This window comes from Ursus americanus, chromosome 1 (genome assembly GCF_024610735.1).
Source record: "Ursus americanus isolate L20-20 chromosome 1, mUrsAme1.1.p, whole genome shotgun sequence".
NCBI classification, from domain to species: domain Eukaryota; kingdom Metazoa; phylum Chordata; class Mammalia; order Carnivora; family Ursidae; genus Ursus; species Ursus americanus.
The window spans coordinates 18,131,628-18,152,162 of NC_142127.1; the positions used below are offsets into that span (position 1 = coordinate 18,131,628).

General features: G+C 36.2%; 1 protein-coding gene across 11 annotated transcripts in view; it reads left to right on the forward strand.

The window, feature by feature from the left end:
- The window catches only part of R3HDM1 (R3H domain containing 1), a 134,098-nt gene that overhangs the window by 66,153 nt on the left and 47,410 nt on the right, over nt 1-20,535 (forward strand). For all 11 annotated transcript variants that reach the window (XM_087858476.1, XM_087858211.1, XM_045782907.2 and 8 more), the window contains 2 exons: nt 16,968-17,122; nt 20,015-20,166. In XM_087858476.1, coding sequence (XP_087714602.1) covers nt 16,968-17,122; nt 20,015-20,166 — 307 coding nt within the window. The remainder of the gene's footprint in view (nt 1-16,967; nt 17,123-20,014; nt 20,167-20,535) is intronic.

The window sequence follows — 20,535 nt, forward strand, 5'->3', positions numbered from 1 at the left end:
AGGTTTGCAGCTTTACCATATATGTTTAATATTTTGCAATAATTGGCCTTGTTCCTGAGCTGTTGGATTCGGGGCCGTAGCACTGTCTGAGAGGTTTACATTTCTCACAGTGAACCGGTCTCTTTTTCAGCTGCTTCCTGGCTTCTTTTTACTCAGGTTTCCACTGCTTTTTTTCTTTCTTTCTTTTTTTTTTAGTGCTGTATTAAGGTATTAATATTTGCTTATATTTTCCGTTATTATGCCTTTTAATCATGCATCATACTCAGAAATAGGGATTTGAATTTAAATGACAACCTTGTCTTAATATAATTTACCTTTTAAAAATTTGTGAAAGCTATTGCTTTAATTTCTTTTCCAAAGTAGATTTGAATGGCAGATTCAGTTTGGTTTATAGCTTTTCTTAAAAGTCTAATGTCTTAAGCATGCCAGACTCATTAGCAAAAATCGAGTACATCTTTCTCTGTTGTTACATAACTTTTAAGGAATATTAGTGTGCATTAATGCATGCCATCTAATGGAACTAAGACACCTAAAAGCATCTGAAACTACTTGGGCTCTGACCCGGGATATAATTCATTTTTTTTTTCTCCAAACTGTGATATTGTATGCATGTGGGAAGCAAAATGACTCTGTAAAATGAAATGTCATTTTAATTTTGCATCCAGCTGATAAATTCAGAGAATATCAATGCACTATATCATCAGTGTTAGCTTTTCAAGGAACTCAGAACTATGTGGTTCCAATTAAGCTTCATTACCAGCAGACTATAGTAGGTTCCCGATGAACCACACCATAGAAGGAACATTTTAGGATAAACAGTCTGTAACATATGGAGAATATTGGCAGCATTGCAGAACACAAATTTAAAACTAACTTGGTTGTAAAGGGTGAACAAGGAAAAAATGGACATATTGGATAAGCACCAGAGAGATGATATTAGCAGGGGACTTGGCTGTGTTAAATAGGGACTTCAGTACGAGGCTAGTTTCTTTACTGGCATCTTTTGACTTCAAATAATAGGAATTTTGTAATGACGTTACTTCATGATGGCCCTGGTTATCCTTGCTTTTTCATTGATTCTCTGAGCTTTTCTGAGTATTGTGTGACCAGCACAGATTCAGACATTGTGTAATACCTACAAATCCACCTATTTCCCTTTTCCCTTCTCCATTAACCTGCCGCCACTGAAACCCGGAGCCAAAGGTATCTGGTAAGTACCCACAGATTTCCTTGAGCTGTACAGACTCTTCTATAGGGTCATCATTTAAATAGCCATGAGCTATAACCTCTACGTGGCTGTTTTTATTAGATTTGTTTTTTTGTGTTTGTGTCTGTGTTTATTTCAGGCACAGAAATACAGGAGAAGGTGATACAGGAGAAAGAATAGTGAAGGTGGGCTGGTGTTTGTGTCTTCTAAATTCACCTAAGAGGCTATCCTTAGTTGAACTTGTCTGCTCACTAAAAATGTGCTGCAGGCATGCACCAGGATTACAAACTTGAGGTTTTAATGATTTGGAAACAGTTCATCTAAATTGTGTTGTAGACACCTAGTTACAGATAAACAGAGTTGGCAAAAATGGCCTATCAAAAAAAAAAAAAACAAATCTACCCTTACACTGCTTCTGCTGTAAGCTTAGTCTTGAAAAACTTAAATGAAATCCCCTTAAATTTAGGGCTGTTCTGACGAAGCAGTCCTTTGGTTCTTTTTATTATCTTTCTCATTATATCTAATCCGTGTTACTAAGAATGCTTTCCTTTAACACAAATGCTGTTCAGGTCACCTGCATAAAGTAAAACTAGCCTGTTAAAGCCTGTGCAGTACTTTTCTGCTGAGCACTGTGTTTCCTTCTTGCTCTCTTCTCTGTTGAAGTGAAGGAGAGTTAAAAATAGAATATTCTTTGGAGCCCTCCAGGGAAGTGCCTAAGCCATCAATTTATATTGTCCTAGTTCTCTTTGCTTGCAGAATTGATTGTGCTGTCCTCTGAAAGTGCTGGAAGAAATGGGGTAATATTGCAGCAGTGCAGTCCTTTAACAAAGCAGAATGACAGCATTAAATAACACCTATGTTGAGGTCTGGATGTTTATTCTGTTTGGTATCACTTAATATTGGCATTGCTTACTTTACAAAATATATGTTTTCCCACAATATTGACACAAATTTCTACAGGTGCTGCAGATCCTATTTTCCTCTAACTTCCAGGTTAAACCTAGATAGATCGCAGGAAGGATTTGTTTTTGTTTTCGTTTTTTTCAATTTCTGATATACTGAAACACTTATTATTAAAGAAAGAATAATTTAGATGTAACCAAGCTGATGATATATATTGTGTGTTAGAATACTGGAAATACTCTTCTCTTAGACTTTTTTTTTCTTCTTCTTCTTCTTCCAAGTTTTATTTAAATTCCAGCTAGTTAACATAGAGTATTAGCTTCAGGAGTATAATTTAGTGATTCATCACTTACATACAACACCTGGTGCTCACCACCACCACAAGTGCCCTCCTTAATACCCATCACCTATTTTTTTTTAAGTTTATATAAGTAATCTCTACACCCAACATGGGACTTGAACTCATAACCCTGAGATCAAGAGTTACATGCCCTCTGACTGAGCTAGCCAGGTGCCTCTACCCATCACCTGTTTAACCCATCCCCCTGCCCACCTCCGCTCCAGCAACCTGATGGTACTTTTCATTCTCTAGGATTCTACTTCCTCTTTCCCAGTCTTCAGCTTTCCTCCTCTTTTCTAGATCACTGTGTTGTTTTGTTTTGTTTTTTTTTCTCGGACTTGGCAGTCTTCAAACTATACCATCTAAACTATCAGAACTATGTCCCTTCCTTGCCTTTTAGACTGTATAATTAGATAATGAACTTGAACCACATTGCCACTTCTCTACTAAGTGCCACTCTGTAACATTTGATGCTCAGCAGCCTGAGATTCCTTTGCTTAAACAGAGGTTCAGAGGAATTTGTGAGCAACTTGAATAGTTCTCTTAAATGTAAATTTTATTTATGAAGTGTGCATAAAGTGAGGCATACTTGTGATTAGATGATCCTTTATATTATGTTGCTAATAAATTATTAATGACTTTGTCTTACATAGACAGTGGTAAGGTTCTTATCTTTAATTTGATTAGTAGAATGATGTGGTGGATTTTTCTGTTTTTAGTGCTTTCCAACTGACTATTTCTAGTTTTCTTTGTGGTTATAGTAACTTTAACCAGCATAGTTCCCATGGTCTTACGTCACCCAAAAAAGTTGATTTAATCTTTTTTTCAGCTTTTTAAAAATTTGTATTTAAGTAATCTTTACACCCAGCATGGGGCTTGAACTCATGACCCCTAGATCAAGAGTCACACATTCTTCTGACTGAGCCAGCCAGGTGCCCCAATCTTTCTTCAGCTTTTAATATCCTGCTCTTTAGAGAATATACTCCAAAATTACATACTTTGGGGGCTCCTGGGTGGCTCAGTCAGTTAAGCATCTGCCTTCAGCTCAGGTCATGATCCCAGAATCCTGGGATCGAGTTCTGCATCAGCCTCCCTGCTCAGCAGGGAGTCTCCTTCTCCCTCTCCCTCTGCCTGCCACTTCCCCTGCTTGTGCTCGCTCGCTCTCTCTCTCTGACAAATAAATCTTTAATAAAAAAAAAATTATATACTTTTCAACTAGTTACTAGGTTGTGGGTTTTTTGTTGTCATTATTGGAGTGAGTGGTCAAACATCTCATTGTAACTTCTAGAAAAACATTCAGGTACCTGTCCAAATTACCAGTAGAATTTCCCTCCTGGGGTGCTAGTCTAACAGAGTATCAAATGTTAAATGATACTTTTTTCAGCCATGACAGGCTTAGAAAGAGTCCTTAGGCCCTGGCCGCTTCCTGCGCAGTGTGGTTCATACCTGGTGAGTTTTCCTGCCTCAATATAAACCTGAATGTAAAGCTACTCAGTGTATAGAGAAGAATCATTGCTTCACAAGGACTTAAGACTTAACCCATGATACAGAACGTGGCCCTTTGTACACAGGCATCCAGATTAAAGCTGGCTTTGCCCCACCGGGTAAAGTCTGATTTCTTGGCAAAGCAAGTCAACTTTGCAGAGAAGAGAGCCAGATTATGAAAATTTTGTTAAATCTTGTGTGGATTCATCTGGGATATAGCAACAGAGTTATACATTTTGAGCAAAGTCAGCCTTTGAAGCAAAACAGCAAAGCTAAACCCCAACAAGAAACATTGAAGATTGGCATGAAAATACTTAGGTTGAGAGACACAGATCAAGGGACATGAACCTGAAACATGTCACCATTTGAGCCTCCTTTTCCTCTTCCCAACTGTTTCATATACATGTGAGATCTAATTATAATCAGGCAAGCAAGTGTGACCTTGAAATACAGGAGGTCACAAACCGCACATCTTGAGAGAAATGGGTAAAACAAGTAAAGGAGAGTCCCTCCCAAGGAGAGGACATATGGGCTGATCGTTTAAACTCTTCGATATATGGTCTTTTTTTTTTAGCTCCAAGTTCATGTAACTACCATCTGTACTAACTGTTAGCCAACTTTTCACTCTGATTCCTATTTTGGATTTTGGATAACTACATTTATACCTACAAATAATCTTCAGTTCAAATGAAAAAAGTTCCCTGGTTGGTCGACTATTTCCAATAATTTTTTTTCCTATAATTGAATTTATCTTGAGATTTAAGTATCTTAAGCTACAGTTAAAGTTTTTATTAACCAAAATACTCAAAAAATGGAAGGAGACCAAGTCTATAGTGTTCCACTTGTTTGAGCAGTATTACTCTAATATCTTTCTACTTCAACATTTATCCCTGAGAAAGGTAAATTTTAGAATCAGACTACCAAGTGCATATCCCAGTTACAACACTTACCGGGAGGTAACCTTGGGCAAGGTGTGAACCTCTCTGTGCTTTTGTTTCTTCATCTCACTCCATAAATAAAGTGTTTAGAACAGTGCCCAAAACCTATTAATGTCATGTAAATGTTAGTTACTAATGTTACTTTGTGGTACCATCAAAAAAATGAACATTATGTAGAATTCTAAATGAAAAGTCCTAGGAATTTTGGGCAAAATTTGTGTTTGGTCTCAATTCCAGAGTGGCCATAGGAAACTGACATAGTTTGTTGTAAAATATTTAGTCTTTTTGTCTTGTTAGCTTCTTAACGCGTGCCTTTTCCTTAAAGTACAACAGAGTTCACATTAGTTGACTTCTTTTCTCATCCTTGGATTGTTAACTTGAGGTCTAAATATGTTCTAAGAAAATTTACTTAAATTAGTTCCTTCCCATCTTTTTTGTTTTGTTTTTGTTTTTCTTTGAATTCAGTTAACATATAGTGTATTATTAGTTTCAGAGGTAGAGTTCAGTGATTCATCGGCTTACATAACACCCACTACTCATTACATCATGTGCTCTCCTTAATGTCCATCACCCACTTACCCCATCCCCCCACCCCATCCCCTCCAGCAACTCTCAGCTTGTTTCCTATGATTAAGAGTCTCTTATGGTTTGTCTCCCTCTCTGGTTTCATCTTGTTTTATTTTTCCTCCCTTCCCCTATGATCCTCTGTTTTGTTTCTTAAATTCCACATATGAGTGAGATCATATGATAATTGTCTTTCTCTGGTTGACTTACTTCCCATCATTTTTAAAAATTTCTGTTGATCTTATCTATAGCTATGGAAAAGGTTTTAAAACAGTATGTGTGCCGTTTCTATAAATAATGCAAGTGAATATTTATATTGATATCTGTGCATAGAAATAAGGCTACCTATATATACGTGTAAATGGTGATTATCTATGAATAATTGTTTTACAAAAATGATTTTTTCCATAGTGGCTTTTTCCTTTTTCGTATTTTCCAAATGTTCTACCATGAAAACATACAGTATAATCACATAAGGCTTTTTTAAGAGGTGTTTTAAATGTCCAGACTTATTCAGAAATACTGAAATAAAACCTTCATTTCAAGCTTTATATATTAAATGTAAACTAAAACAGTTTTGTGTTCTTCCTTATCAAGTAAACACTTTGAGATTAATGACATGAAATCTGCATTTCAGCTGCAGTGCAGTTTCTAAGGAGAGGATTTATGAGTGACCCAAGAATTCGTGAATTCACTGAGGTTATTTGTAATCATGTGGTCAAGTTTCATTTTAATGAAATGGCAATTAAATGTGTTTAACCCTATTTTAAACATGTTACCTTAAAACTTAAGTTCAGCTTTTGCTTACAGAGCCATTTGCTGAATGTGGAGAGTGAAAAACGCCATTCTTGGTCTGCCTGTCAGCATGCATAGTAAGCTTCTGGTTTCATGTAGAAGCATATGTTATTTTGATTCTGTTCTGTTAAGAATATGTTTTTCTCTGTTATCTATTCAGTGAGTATAAATATTGAGTGCCCACTTACTGGCTTAGCTCTACAATAGCTGATATGGGTTTCTTTGTTTTTAATGGGGGTAGGGAAGGGGGATGTTAAGTTTCTAACCTTACTTTTAAAAAGGGACACCATTTCATTTTTCTTTTTTAAGGCATACACCATGAGAGAACAATTAAAGAGATGAATTTTATATTAGCTGTACAGTAGGGTTTCTTTAAGTATAATTAACATACAGTGTCATTAGTTTCAAGTGTACAATATAATCATTCAGCAATTCTGTACATTACTCAGTGTTCATCAAGATACCTGTACTCCTAATCCCCTTCACCTATTTTACCCATCCTGCCAAGCACCTCCCCTCTTGTAACCTTTATTCTCTTTATTTAAGAGTCTGGTTTTTTGTTTCAATCTTTCTTAACATTTGTTCCTTTGTTTTGTTTTCCAAATTCCACGTATGAGTGAAAATATATGGTATCCGTCTTTCTCTACTGACTTATTTCACTTAACACTGTACTCTCTAGGTGTATCCATGTTGTAGCAAATAGCAGATTTCATTATTTTCATGGTGTACGTATATTATACCACATCTTTATCCATTCAACTATCGATGGCCATTTGGGTTACCTCCATATCTTGGCTATTGTAAGTACTGCTGCAATAAACATAGGGGTGCATATATCTTTTTGAATTATTGTTTTCATTTTCTTCGGATAAATACCCAGCAGTAGAATTACTGGATCATATGGTAATTCTGTTAATTTTTTGAAGCACCTCCGTACTGTTTCCTACAATGGCTGCACTGGTTAACATTCTTCGCAACAGTGCACAAGGGTTCCTTTTTCTCTACATTCTTGCCAACCCTTGTTATTTCCTGTGTTTTTCATTTTAGCTATTCTGACAGGTGTAAGGTGATACCTCATTGTGGTTTTGATTTGCATTTCCCTAATGATGAGCCATGTTCAGCGTCTTTTCATGTGTCTGTTGGACATCTGTATGTCTTCTTTAGAGAAATGTCTGTTCATGTCCTCTGCCATTTTTTAATTGGATTATTTGAGGATTTTGTTGTTGAGTTGTGTAAGTTTTTGTATATTTTGGGTATTAACCCCTTACCGCACGTATCATTTGCAAGTATCTTTTCCCATTCAGTAGATTACCTTTTTGTTTTGTTGATTTGTTTTGTTTTTTGTTCCTTTGCTGTGCAGAAGCTTTTTAGTTTGGTATAGTCCCAGTCATTTAATTTCGCTATTTCTCTTTCCCAAGGAGAACTATCTAGAGAAACGTTTCTAAGGCCAATGTCAAAGAAGAAATTACTGCCTAGGGGGTGCCTGGCTGGCTTAGTCAGTAGAGCATGTGACTCTTGATCTCAGGGTCGTGAATTCGGGACCCATGTTGTTCATAGAAATTACTTTTTAAAAATGAGTAACTCTTAAAAAAAAAGAAAGAAAATTACTGCATGTTTTTTTCTAGGATTTTTATGGTTTCAGGTCTCACACTCATTTTGAGTTTATTTTTGTATGTGGTGTAAGAATTTTGTATATGGTCCTGTTTCATTCCTTTGCATGTAGTTGCCCGGTTTTCCCAGGACTGTTTGTTGAAGAGACTTTTTCCCATTGTATTTTCTTGTCTCCTTTGTCATACATTAATTGACTATATAAATATGATTTATTTCTAGGCTTTCTATTCTCTTCTTTTGATCCATGTGTCTGTTTGTGTGCCAGTACCATACTATTTTGATTCTACCCCTTTATACTATACTTTGAAATCTAGGAATGTGATATCTCTATCTTTGCTCTTTTTCAAGATTGTTTTGGCTATTCAGGGTCTTCTCTGGTTCCATACAAATTTTCGGATTATTTGTTCTAGTTCTGTAAAAAATTATGCTTGTATCTTGATGAGGATCGCATTAAGTATATGGGTTGTTTTAGGTAGTATGGACGTTTTAACAATCTTGATTCTTCTAATCTGTGAGCATGGAATATATTTCCATTTGTTTGTGTCATCTTTGATTTCTTTTATCAATGTTTGGTAGTTTCACACTACAAGTCTTTGACCTTCTTGATTAAGTTTACTCCTAGGTATTTTATTCTTGATGCAAATATACGTGAGATTGCTTTCTTAATTTCTCTTTCTGCTACTTCATTATTAGTGTGTAGTAATGCAACAGATTTCTGTATATTAATTTTGTATTCTCTATCCTTACTAAACTCATTTATCAGTTCTAGTAGTTTTTTGGTGGGATTTTCAGTTTTTTCTGTTTATATAATACTATGTCACCTCCAGTAGTGAAAGTTTTACTTCATCCTTTCCAATTTGTATGCCTTTTATTTCTTGTCTGATTGCTGGGGCTAGGGCTTCCATTACTTTGTGAAGAAGAGTAGTGAAAGTGGACATCCTTGTCTTGTTCCTGATCTTAGAGGAAAAGCTCTCTTTTTCACCACTGACTATGACATTAGCTGTGAGTTTTTCATATATAGGCCTTATTATGTATGTATGTTCCCTCTAAACCTACTTTGTTGAGGGTTTTTATCATGAATGGATGTTGTCCTTGATCAAATGCTTTTTCTGCTTCTACTGAGATGATGGTGTGGTTTTTATCCTTTCTCTTATTAATGTGATTTATCCTGTTGATTGACTCACAAATATTGAACCACCCTTGTATCCCTCTAATAAATTTCACTCCACACTGGCGAATGATTTTTTTTAATGTATTATTGGTTACGGTTTGCTAATATTTTGTTGAAAATTTATGCATCTGTGTTCATCAGAGATATTGGCTAGTAGTTTTCTTTTTTTGTAGTATATCTGGTTTTGGTATCAGAGTAGTTCTGTCCTCACACAATGAACTTAGAAGCTTTCCTTCCTCTTCTTTTTTTTTGGAATAGTTTGAGAATAGGTACTAACTTTTCTTTAAATGTTCGATAGAGGGAGCCAGGTGGCTCAATCGGTTAAGCTTCTGCTTTCAGCCAAGGTCATGATCCCAGGATTCTGGGATTGAGTCCTACCTCGGGCTCCCTGCTCAGCAGAGTCTTCTCCTTTACCCCTCCCCCTCCTTGTGATCTCTCTCTCTCACACTTTCTCTCTCTCTCTCTCTCAAATAAATAAAATATTTTAAAATAAATAAATAAATAATAAATGTTTGCTAGAAATCTGTGAAGCCATCTGGTCCTGGACTTCTGTTTTGATTACTGATTCAATTTCATTGCTAGTAGTGGAGAGGTTCAAATTTTCTATTTCTTCCGAATTTCATTTTAGAAGATTATGTGTTTCTAGGAATGTATCCATTCTTTCCAGATTGTCCAATTTGTGGCATATAATTTTTTATAATATTCTTTTGTAATCCTTTGTATTTCTGTGCCTGTCAGTTATTTCTCCTCCTTCATTTCTGATTTAAGTACTTTCTCTCTCTCTGTCTCTGTCTCTCTCTCGTGCTTTATGAATCTGCATAATGGTTTATCTGTTCAGAGAATCAGCTCCTGGTTTCATTGATCTGTTGTGTTTTAGTCTGTCTTTCATTTATTTCTGCTCTAATCTTTATTACTTCCTTCCTTCTACTGGGTTTGGGCTTTGTTTGTTCTTCTTTTCCTAGCTCCTTTAGGTCTAAGATTAGGTTTTTTATTTGAAATGTTTCTTGCTTCTTGAAGTAGGCCTGTATTGCTGTAAACTTCCCTGTTAGAACAACTTTTGCTGCATCCCAAGGATCTTGGACCGTTGTGTTTTCATTTTCATTTGTCTCCATGTATTTTTTGATTTCCTCTTCGATTTCTTGGTTGAGCCATCCATTGTTTAGTAGCATGGTATTTAGCCTCCATGTATTCGCGTTCTTTTCAGATTTTTTTCTTGTGATTGGTTTCTAGTTTCATACCATTGTAGTCAGAAAAGATGCATGATATGTTTTCAGGTTTTTTCAATTTACTGAAATTTGTTTTGTGGCATAACAACTGATATGTTCTGGAGACTGTTTCATGTGCACTTAAGTGGATGTTAAACTGTTTTTTGATAGAATGTTCTGAATATATCTGATAGGTCCGTCTGATCCAATGTGTCATTCAGCGCCACTGCTTCCTTGTTTTCTGTCTGGATGATCTAGCCATTGATATAAATGGAGTGTTACAGTCCCCTACTATTGTATTATTATCAATTTCTTCTTTGATATCTTTTTTTTATGTTAGTCACCATACAGTACATCATTAGTTTTTCATGTAGTGTTCCATGATTCATTGTTTGCGTATAACACCCAGTGTTCATGCAATACGTGCCCTCCTTAATACCCATCACCGGAGTACCCCATCTTCCCACCCCCCTCCCCTCTAAAACCCTCAGTTTGTTTCCCGGAGTCCATAGTCTTTCGTGGTTCATTTCCCCTTCTGTTTACACCCCCTTCATTTTTCCCTTCCTTTTCCTACCGATCTCCCTGCTATTCCTTATGTTCCACAAATGAGTGAAACCATATGATAATTGTCTTTCTCTGCTTGACTTATTTCACTTAGCATAATCTCCTCCGCTCCGTGTTGATGCAAATGTTGGATAATCATTCTTTCTGATGGCTGAGTAATATTCCATTGTATACATGGACCACATCTTCTTTATCCGTTTGTCTGTTGAAGGGCATCTCGGCTCCTTCCACAGTTTGGCTGTTGTAAACAATGCTGCATGTGGAGAAAGGGGAACCTCTTACACTGTTGGTGGGAATGCAAGTTGGTACAGCCATTTTGGAAAACAGTGTGGAGGTCCCTCAAAAAAGTTAAAAATAGAGCTACCCTATGACCCAGCAATTGCACTACTGGGTATTTATCCCAAAGATACAGACATAGTGAAGAGAAGGGCCATATGCACCCCAATGTTCTTTGATGTCTCTTAATAGTTACTTTATGTATTTAGGTATTCCCATGTTGGGTGCATAAATATTTACAATTGTTATATACTCTTGTTGGATTGTTCCCTTTAGCATTATGTAGTATCCGTCTTTGTCTCTTGTTACAGTCTTTGTTTTAAAGACTATTTTGTCCTATGTAAGTATTGCTACCCCAGCTTTCTTTTCACTTCCATTTGCATGGTAAATGTTTTTGTATCCCTTAACTTTCGATCTGCATGATTATTTAGGTCTGAAGTGAGTCTCTTATAGACATCATATACATGGGTCGTCCCTTTTTTTTTTTTTTTTAAGATTTTATTTACTCATTTGTCAGAGAGAGAGCACACAAGCAGGGAGAACAACAGGTAGAGGGAGAAGCAGACTCCCTGCTGAGCAAGGAGCCCTATGTGGGACTTGATACCAGGACCCTGGAGTCGTGACCTGAGCCCAGGGCAGACGCTTAACCAACTGAGCCACCCAGGCATCCCAGAGTCTTGGTTTTTCATCCATTCATTCACCATATGTCTTTTGGTTGGTACATTTAGTCTGTTTACACTCAGAGTAGTTATTGATGGATATATACTTACTTGTTACTTGTTTTATGGTTGTTTTTGTAGTTCTCTTTTCCTTTCTTCTTTTGCTCTCTTCCTTTGTGCTTTGCTGGTTTTCTTCAGTGAAATACTTAGATTCCTTTATCTTTATTTTGTGTATCTACTGCAGGTTTTTGATTTGTGGTTACCATTAGGTTCAAATATAACATCTTATGCATATAGCAGTCTATATTACATTGACATCAATTTAACTTTGAACCCATTGTAAGAGGGCTAGTTTATAATCCCCTCCAACCCACATTCAATGTATGTGATGTCGTATTTTACATCTTTTTGTGGATCCCTTGAATGCTTTTTATAGATATAATTTCAGGCACTGCTTTTGTGCTTTAACCTCTGTAATGATTTTATAAGTGATTAATCTACCACTTCTATTGTGTTTGTATTTACCTATGAAATTTTATTCTTTCATAATGTTGTTACTCCTGATTATGGCCTTCTTTCCACTCAAAGAATTCCCATTAACTTCTCTTGTAAGTCTGGTTTAATTAATGGTGATGAATTCCTTTAACTTTTGTTTGCCTGGAAAACTTTCTGTCTCTTTCTATTCTGAATGATAATCTTGCTAGGCAAAGTGTTCTTGTTGGTGATTTCTTTCCTTTCAGTACTTTGGCGTATATCATATCACTCTGGTTTGCAGAGTTTCTGCTGAAAAATGAGCTTACTGTCTTCTGGGAATTTCCCGCCTAAGTAACTGTTTTCTTTTCTTTTCTGTTGCTGTTTTTAAAATTCTCTCATTCTCACTGCTTTTAATTACTAAGTATCTTGGTGTGGACCTCCTTGGGTCAATTTTGTTGGGCGCCCTCTGTGCCTTCTGGATTTGGATGTCTGTTTCTTTCCTCAGGTTTGGGAAGTTTTCAGCTGTTATTTCTTCAAATAAATTTTCTGCATCCTTTTCTGTCTTATTTCTTTCTGGGATCCCAATAATGCAAATGTTATTATACTTGATGATGTTGCTGAGCTCCCTTAACCTATTCTCATTTATTATTTTTTTTTTCTTTTTGATTTTCATTACCCCAGCCTTCTAGATTACTGCTGTTTTTCTGCATCATCTAATCTGCTGATTCCTTCTAGTATATTTTTCATTTCAGTTATTGAATTCTTCGTCTCTGTTTTTTTTTTTAATTTTCTCTTTGTTGAAGTTCTCATTGAGTTTGTCCATTTTTTCCCCAAGTCTAGTTGGTATCTTTGTATCATTACAGAGTATCATTACTTTGAATTCTTTTTTTTTAAGATTTTATTTATTTCTTGACAGAGAGAGAGAGACAGCTAGTGAAGGAGGGAACACAGCAGGGGGAGTGGGAGAGGAAAAAGCAGGCTCCCAGTGGAGGAGCCCGACATGGGGCTCGATCCCGGGATCACACCCTGAGCCGAAGGCAGGCACTCAACGACTGAGCCACCCAGGCACCCCTACTTTGAATTCTTTATCCAGGCATATTGCTGATCTCAATCTCATTTAGCTCTTTTTTTGCGATTTTGTCCTATTCTTTCATTTGGGTCATATTCCTGTCTCCTCATTTTGCCTAACTCTCTGTATTTGTTTCTGTGTATTGGGAAGGTCAGCTATATCTACTGATCTTGAAGGTAACAGCCTTATGAAGAAAGGTGCCCTGTAGCACAGTGTCTCCTGTTGACCTGAACCAGGTTCTTCAGGGTGTCTCCTCTGTGGGTTGTGTGTGCTCTGCTGTTGTATCTGAGGCATGTTTACCTTCAGTTTCTTAGCTGCAATGGCCACCTTGCATGCTGTGGGCAAGATTTAGTCCCTTTGCTGTTTAGGGCCAAGATTAGGGCCACTATGGTTTTAGTTGGGCAGTGTCAGCAGTCAGACCAGTTGCCTGCCCTCATCCACTTCACTGGGGCTGCAGTAGCAATGACCTGCAGGGTCCCCTGAGAGGCTTTTGTAGGTAGGTGAGGCCAGCAGTCTCAGACCAGATGCCTTCCCCCACTTTGTCTGGCACGGCTGCAGTGATCCCAAACTGCAGGGCTCTATTCCTGTGCTTTCCCTTGAGAGTTTTTTGTTGGTGGATATGACTGGCATTCAGATCAGATGTCTGCCCCCCAGTCCATCTACTGGGACTGCAGTGGAACTAGTTTGTACGGTTATCTTCCCTTCTCCCAGGGTAGGAGTCACTTTGGAGTGCCTTCCATCCCTGTCCAGGCTGCTTGCAGGATGTGATGCAGCAGGAGCTACTTAGGAGGGTTACCTATAGCTTTTAAAACATCTGGAAATAAGACAATGAACAAAATTATGAGAAGATTAATATGAGCTTAGGAAATATATTTTCTTTTAAAGTGCTTGACATTCTTGTTTTTAGTAGCTCCACTATTGTTTAAGAATATGCTCCCAGTGTGTTTATGCTACTTCTGAAAGAAGTCCTAATATTTAGTCATTATTCTATTTTCCAAGTCTTTTAAATTGAGAACTTCGTGTTCTCACAACTCTTCTGCTTCTACTTTTCCCCAGAGGTATTATTCATTTTATACTTTTTTCTGACTTTTTTTTTCTTTTAAGTCCAAGCTCATATACTGCTGTCCTGTTTATACTGCTATTCTATTATCAGTGTCAGGACTAAGCATACCTCATTCAAAGATAGGGACCTTATTCATCTTTATATCACCCGCCAGTCACATCCTGGGTTCACAGTATACTACCGTCTGTAACAAATGATGAGGTGCTAGAGTCAAATGTTTTAGATTTTGTGTTATGCTGTCACATTTTGAAAATGTGCATGATGTTTGTGTGGAGATGCACTGTGACGTGGATATTGATGGAGATTCGGTTGCATTAGGGAATCTAAAATACCATTGGAAACTTACTGATGCAAATTCCATAATGTAGTATCCTGTGACATGGAATCTATAACTATTTATTGAAAGTTTTCTCTGTCAGACTTTTTTTTCGTAAGAGACAATTTTTAGGCTGGGAGGCTCCAGTGTGAATCTCCAAAAATTAGTGAATTTAAATAAAGGAAATCAAAGCCATATTTGCCCATAAATTGGCACTTTTTTCAAAGTTGTATTTCAGGGTAACCTATAATTTTGAAAGTATTTTGAATAAACTACAAGAATAGCATGAGAAATAGTTGACATTCCTTGGGGAGATATGACTATATAAGTGAAAGTATTTTAAGTCAGGTTATGTTACAGTAAATTCTGTGAGGTTTCTACATTTTTCTTTTCAATTGTAGTGGACTATATTCTCACAGGACCATTGTAAGTTACTTTTCCTGTCTGCACAGAGCTGAGCCCAGATTCTGACACTGCAGTCTGTGTTTCTGTGTGTGTATGTTCAGAGGTAGTGTTTCCAACACAAGAAAAGGTTGTATCTTCACATCGCATTTCCATTCCTGCCCTTTATGTTTCTAGGAGTGGAAATGTATCAGTGTATGCTTTGACGGTGTTTGGAATTTAGAGCATGATTTTGAAGTGTGATTTGCTAAACTAAAAAGAGGGTTAACTGTTAATTGTTAGACTAAAGGGCAAGAAATAAGCTTCCCCTTGTTCTTTATCTGCCTACAAGTTTAAGTATTACAGAAAATTCATTCACAGAAAAGTTGAGGAAATAGCATATTATCAGTCACTTCATTACTGACTAAAATTAGAATACAATCTTTTTGTACAAAGTTAGATTACTCAGAAGTCATTTGAACATGGCCATAAAGCACTATTGCCACAGAAATAGTATAATTTTACAAAACACTTCACTGTTAAATGGTTCACTATAACTAGATTTTTATTTTGTTGATGTTAATATGTTGTTTAGTTGACAAATATGCTTTGTATTTCTATCTTTAGAGAAGGTTGATGCTACATTTTATTCAATTATTTAGTCATTGAGCAGAGTCATTGAGACTTGGAGGCAACTACAGTGATGCTGTTGTCTGTAGTCAAATACCTGAGAAGGGATCTTTGCCATTTCTGTTGCTTTAGGGATTAATAAGGATAGAAATGAAAACTGATATTTATAAGATAGTGAAATATATTTACGGTATTACCAGAGAAATCATTTCACTGACGTTTAGTTGTGGAAGTTTGTATAGGTAATACTATAATTTGGTCCATCTTTGTAGAAACTTTTTAAATACCTGATGCTGGATGGTTAGTTATTTTTATCTGGTTTCTTTTTAAAAAGAAAAAAATGATTTCTGGTAGCTTCTAATAATTTACATAAGTTTTGAGATCATTGGTTTACCTAAAGGAATCTTCTTGGGGTGAAGAAACAAATTCTTATTTTCTTTTTCTTTTTTTTAATAGAATTCTTATTCACTACTCAGAGCTTATCGTTGTGGATTCTTATTTAAATAACTGATGAATTCACTTGCTAAAAGTAAATTTGTATTCTTAATTTACTAGTTAGGTTACTAATGGTGCCTTTCGGTTAGAGAAGAATTGTCCCTTAGGTGTTTGATTTGTGACTTTAGTCAAATTACTTAATCTCTTTAATGATCTCTCTGTCAAGTGACCTAAATAAAGCAATAAGGAAATAATCTATAAATTTGCTACCTGACTCCATTTTTCTTGTGCCCTTAACACATTCCTGATATAAGGATTACTGTTTTAGTATGACAACCATTCTGTAGAAGTGATTCTCCTCTTTCCTACTTTTGGTCTTCAGAGGGCCAGCTTCCTGCGCATGCACCCTCTGATGTAACACAGGGCCCTGTGTTTGGTTAATGATCTGCTATTACCAACTCAAAATTCTCAATAATTTTTAACAAGCAGCCCTGCATTTTCCTCTTGCACGGGACCAGAAATTATGTAGCCAGTACTGGTCCTCAGAAACCAGTTGTCATAATAGATCATAATATACACTGAAAAGTAATTGTCTGTAAACCAAGTCTGTGACCATATAAATTTCCTCAACTATAAAGGAAATCTTTGTACACAAATTTTATTTGAATGTATTTTAAGTGGGGAAAAATATAGCTGGGATTTACCTATACAGGAAACCCTTTAAATGTTAGCTCTCATAATAGTGGGTTTTTAAGATGTGCTATTTTAGCAGAATTTTGTCATTTCAAAACACAAAAGTATTTGCTTAAAACACAAAAACATTCTATTAGATGAAAAATAAATAAATTCAAAGCAGGGTTTAACTCATTGTGCCATTACAGGTTATCAAGTTATACCCAACCACCAGCAAAACTACCAAGGACTAGTTGGAGTTCAGCAACCCCAGAGTCAGAGCCTAGTTGGTGGCCAACCCAACAGCATTGGAAATCAGATCCAAGGAGTAGTCATCCCATATCCTTCAGTGCCATCATACCAGGTATGTTGTCACTATTGCCATCTTTGGGTGGAGGAGATTTTCAATAAATAAAATGTATAGCCATAGTTCATCTCCTCCCTTTTTTAATATAGGGGAAATGCTTTTATGATACACAACTTTATAGTCTGAAGAGTTTTATTAGTTATAGCAGCTTTGTTTTACCCTCATTGTATTGCTTTTATTCATTCACTTCTTTAATTTTTATAAAAAATTATATGTGAACTACAATTACCGATGTTAACCACATTGGTAGTGGCAAGTAAACTGTGTTTGGCATTGTCTGTGATTCTAAAGATACAAATATATAATAAGCAAGTATCTTATTCTATTCTTCAGCTTCTTAGAAAGTCTCTTATGAGGAAAGAGTAGAATGAGAGGGAAAATAATGATAGAGGTAGGTACCTAAAAGAATGAGGTAGAGTACAGACTATAAATCAGTGTTTACAGAATAGAGAAGAACATTAAGTTTTCATGTTGAAACTGATCTTTTTCCCCACCTCAGTCCCAAACTTAAGTGTAGAAGTTCTCTGGAAAGATAAAAACCTTTAACTAGCACTTAAAAGAAAATTGTGGGCATAAATTGGTTTAGAAGAAATCCTGGGGATGGGGAACGATACGAGTAAAGGTGCTAGCATATTCCATGTAATCCCAGAAATTTTAAAATGAAATTAAATGTAAACTAGGAAATTGTCAAGGACTAGTGAACACTAAGAGTATGTCTAGAGGGAAAAAAAAAGTCTGTCTTCTTGGCAATAGAAAGCAAATAAGGAAAAAAGAAAAGATTAATCATAAAACTAGATTTTGCATCTTTCTTTTCTCTACCATCCTCATGCTTCGTATTCCTTATCCCCTGTGCTTGAGCCCAGGCACATGACACTGCCCATTCCCTTCTTCTCCACAGCTAGACATTAGAGAGGATCAGTACCAGGCCAGGTACTAGGTCCTGTTAAGGACCTTGGTTGTGCTCCCTAACCCAGTACATTGAGCATCTGTTAGATGTCCAGGCACTGTGGAAATAAGATGTGCCCCTTACCTCTAGGGGCTCACAGTCTAGTACTAAAAATAATACAGTTTTTAAATTACAGACTTGTTAGTGTAGTTTTGTTTTGTTTTAAAGCTAGATACTGGTAATGTGTCAGAGCTAAGGCAGTTAATTACAGTATAGCATGCTTTTTTATAAGTTATAAATAATTTCTCAGGGTATTTTATATAACCCTCATACTGGGTAAAAGACTCTGAGAAGGATGGCCCTGTAGAGCAATTAGAGCCTGCTTTATAATCCCTACTACCTCTGGTAGAGAGCCTGAGTCGGGGAAAAAATGCTATCTAAAAAATAAATCAGAAAAATCATCTGTCCTCAGTACACTATTTGGTGGCCATATGTCTCAAATACTGTTCCCTCTCTTTTGCTTCAATTTTTCTTTACCACTAGTTGTAGATTTGTTCTATAGCTTAAATCATCTAGATTGAACTGTGTTGTTTCCCCTGGATCTGCTGTGAGTATATATTAACTTAGATACAATCGGAAATAATAATCTTAGAATGCTACACTCCCTCAGTAGGCAAAAAGACTGACATATATTATGTTATAGAGTTGGATAAATCAAACCAGTAACTTCCTCTTTGTAATAATTGAGCCAAATTGAAAGTAATTAAGGGATTACTGTGTCTTTTGAAAAGACTAGTTTGCATTTCAGAAACATGACTTACTAGAAGTTAATCACCTTCTAAATCATGGAAGCCAGGTATAGAGGATAATGAAATGGTTGAAGAGCTGCAGCTCTGGAGCCAGAGGGCATAGTTTCAGATCTTAATTTCCCTGCTTACTGGCTATACAACCTTGGTCAAGTTACTTAACCTCAATTTCCCAATCTATAAAACAGGGGTGATAAAAGTACCTTCTTAAGGTTATTAGGAAGACTTAATATTATAACACACATAAAGTTATTACAACAGAACCTAATTTATGGTGGTAAATAAATACTTAGTAATGTTAATTTACATTATCATCACTATTACTACTGTTATTACTACTACTCTTGCTAACGTCATCATCATCATAACCGTCAGAAGCTTTTATTTTGGCCTTATTTACCAAAATCGGTATAAGCCACCTGTAATGTTGTGGCACATTTATAAATTAAGAACCCATTACAACAGAACAACAACATCAGTAGAGTCCATTGTGTCTGTGGTTTCTATTTTAGAAATCAGAGACCTGAAAAATCCAATATGTTCATTTGGGTTCTATGTAGATAATATAGAAAACAGAACTGAAAGATCCACTGTTCATCAGAGGCCTACTGTGCTAGATCCTGCAAGTAGAGATTACAGTGGAGATAATGCCTCCCATGAGATGGAGGTAGCATCTCATTTTTTCACATAAGGAGCTGTTGAACCTCACAATAGTTAAGTAATTGCCTAATGTCATGTTGAAAGCTAAAGGAAGCCAATACCACATCTAGATTTAATCTTAAGCTCCAAAAATCAGTCTTTCTGATCCAGTGTATCTCACTGGTGTCCTACCTGAGTTTTATTTAGCTCTGTCTGAAGTGTACTGTATTGGTTACTCTTTCCACGTCAAACAATCATCCTTATTTGGAAACCGTTTCTTTTTTAAAACAACTTTTACTTAAGGATGTAAGTCACATTTTATTTTTATAATCTAATGCCTCTGGCCTGTTGTTCAATTGATAAACGCTAGCCAAAAACAAAAGCTGGCTGTAAAGAACAGAAATAAAGTGGTAGTACTGTGGCTAACTTATCATGACTATTGGCAGTTTAGCTTATTCCTAAGTGTTGATACTGGAAAAGTTTATGGAGGCTGGAGACATTATCATTTGCAAGGTTTTGAAGAACGTTTTTCCCTTTAAATTGTCTTTCAAATTTTAGGTTTCACTGCCTCAGAGTTCTCAAGGAATTGTCCATCAGACTTATCAACAGCCTGTTATGTTCCCTAATCAGTCTAATCAAGGATCTATGCCCACAACAGGAATGCCAGTTTACTATAGTGTCATTCCACCCGGCCAACAAAATAATTTAAGGTGAGTACGATTAAGAAACCTAATCCTATAGCTGCTCATTGTTTATCAGGATTATGGTCTGTTGCTAAATTTAAAATTGACTAAGGAGCATGACCTGAAATCATTATCTAATATAGAAGAGAAAAAGTAAGATACAGTCTCCTTTTCTCATAGTTTTTCTAACAAAATCAGAATAAGCCAGACATTTCATATGTAGCCTAAAGAAGAGTCACACCTTCTCTCGTGTGCCTTAAAGTAGGCGATTCTCCTTTTAGCCAGATGGTATAGTAGTTGGTCATAAACCCTGGATTTGGAGCATTTAATATTTAAGATTTTTGTAGAAGGTGGGGGAGAATGTATTTCTTTTATATAACGTCAGCAACAGAATAT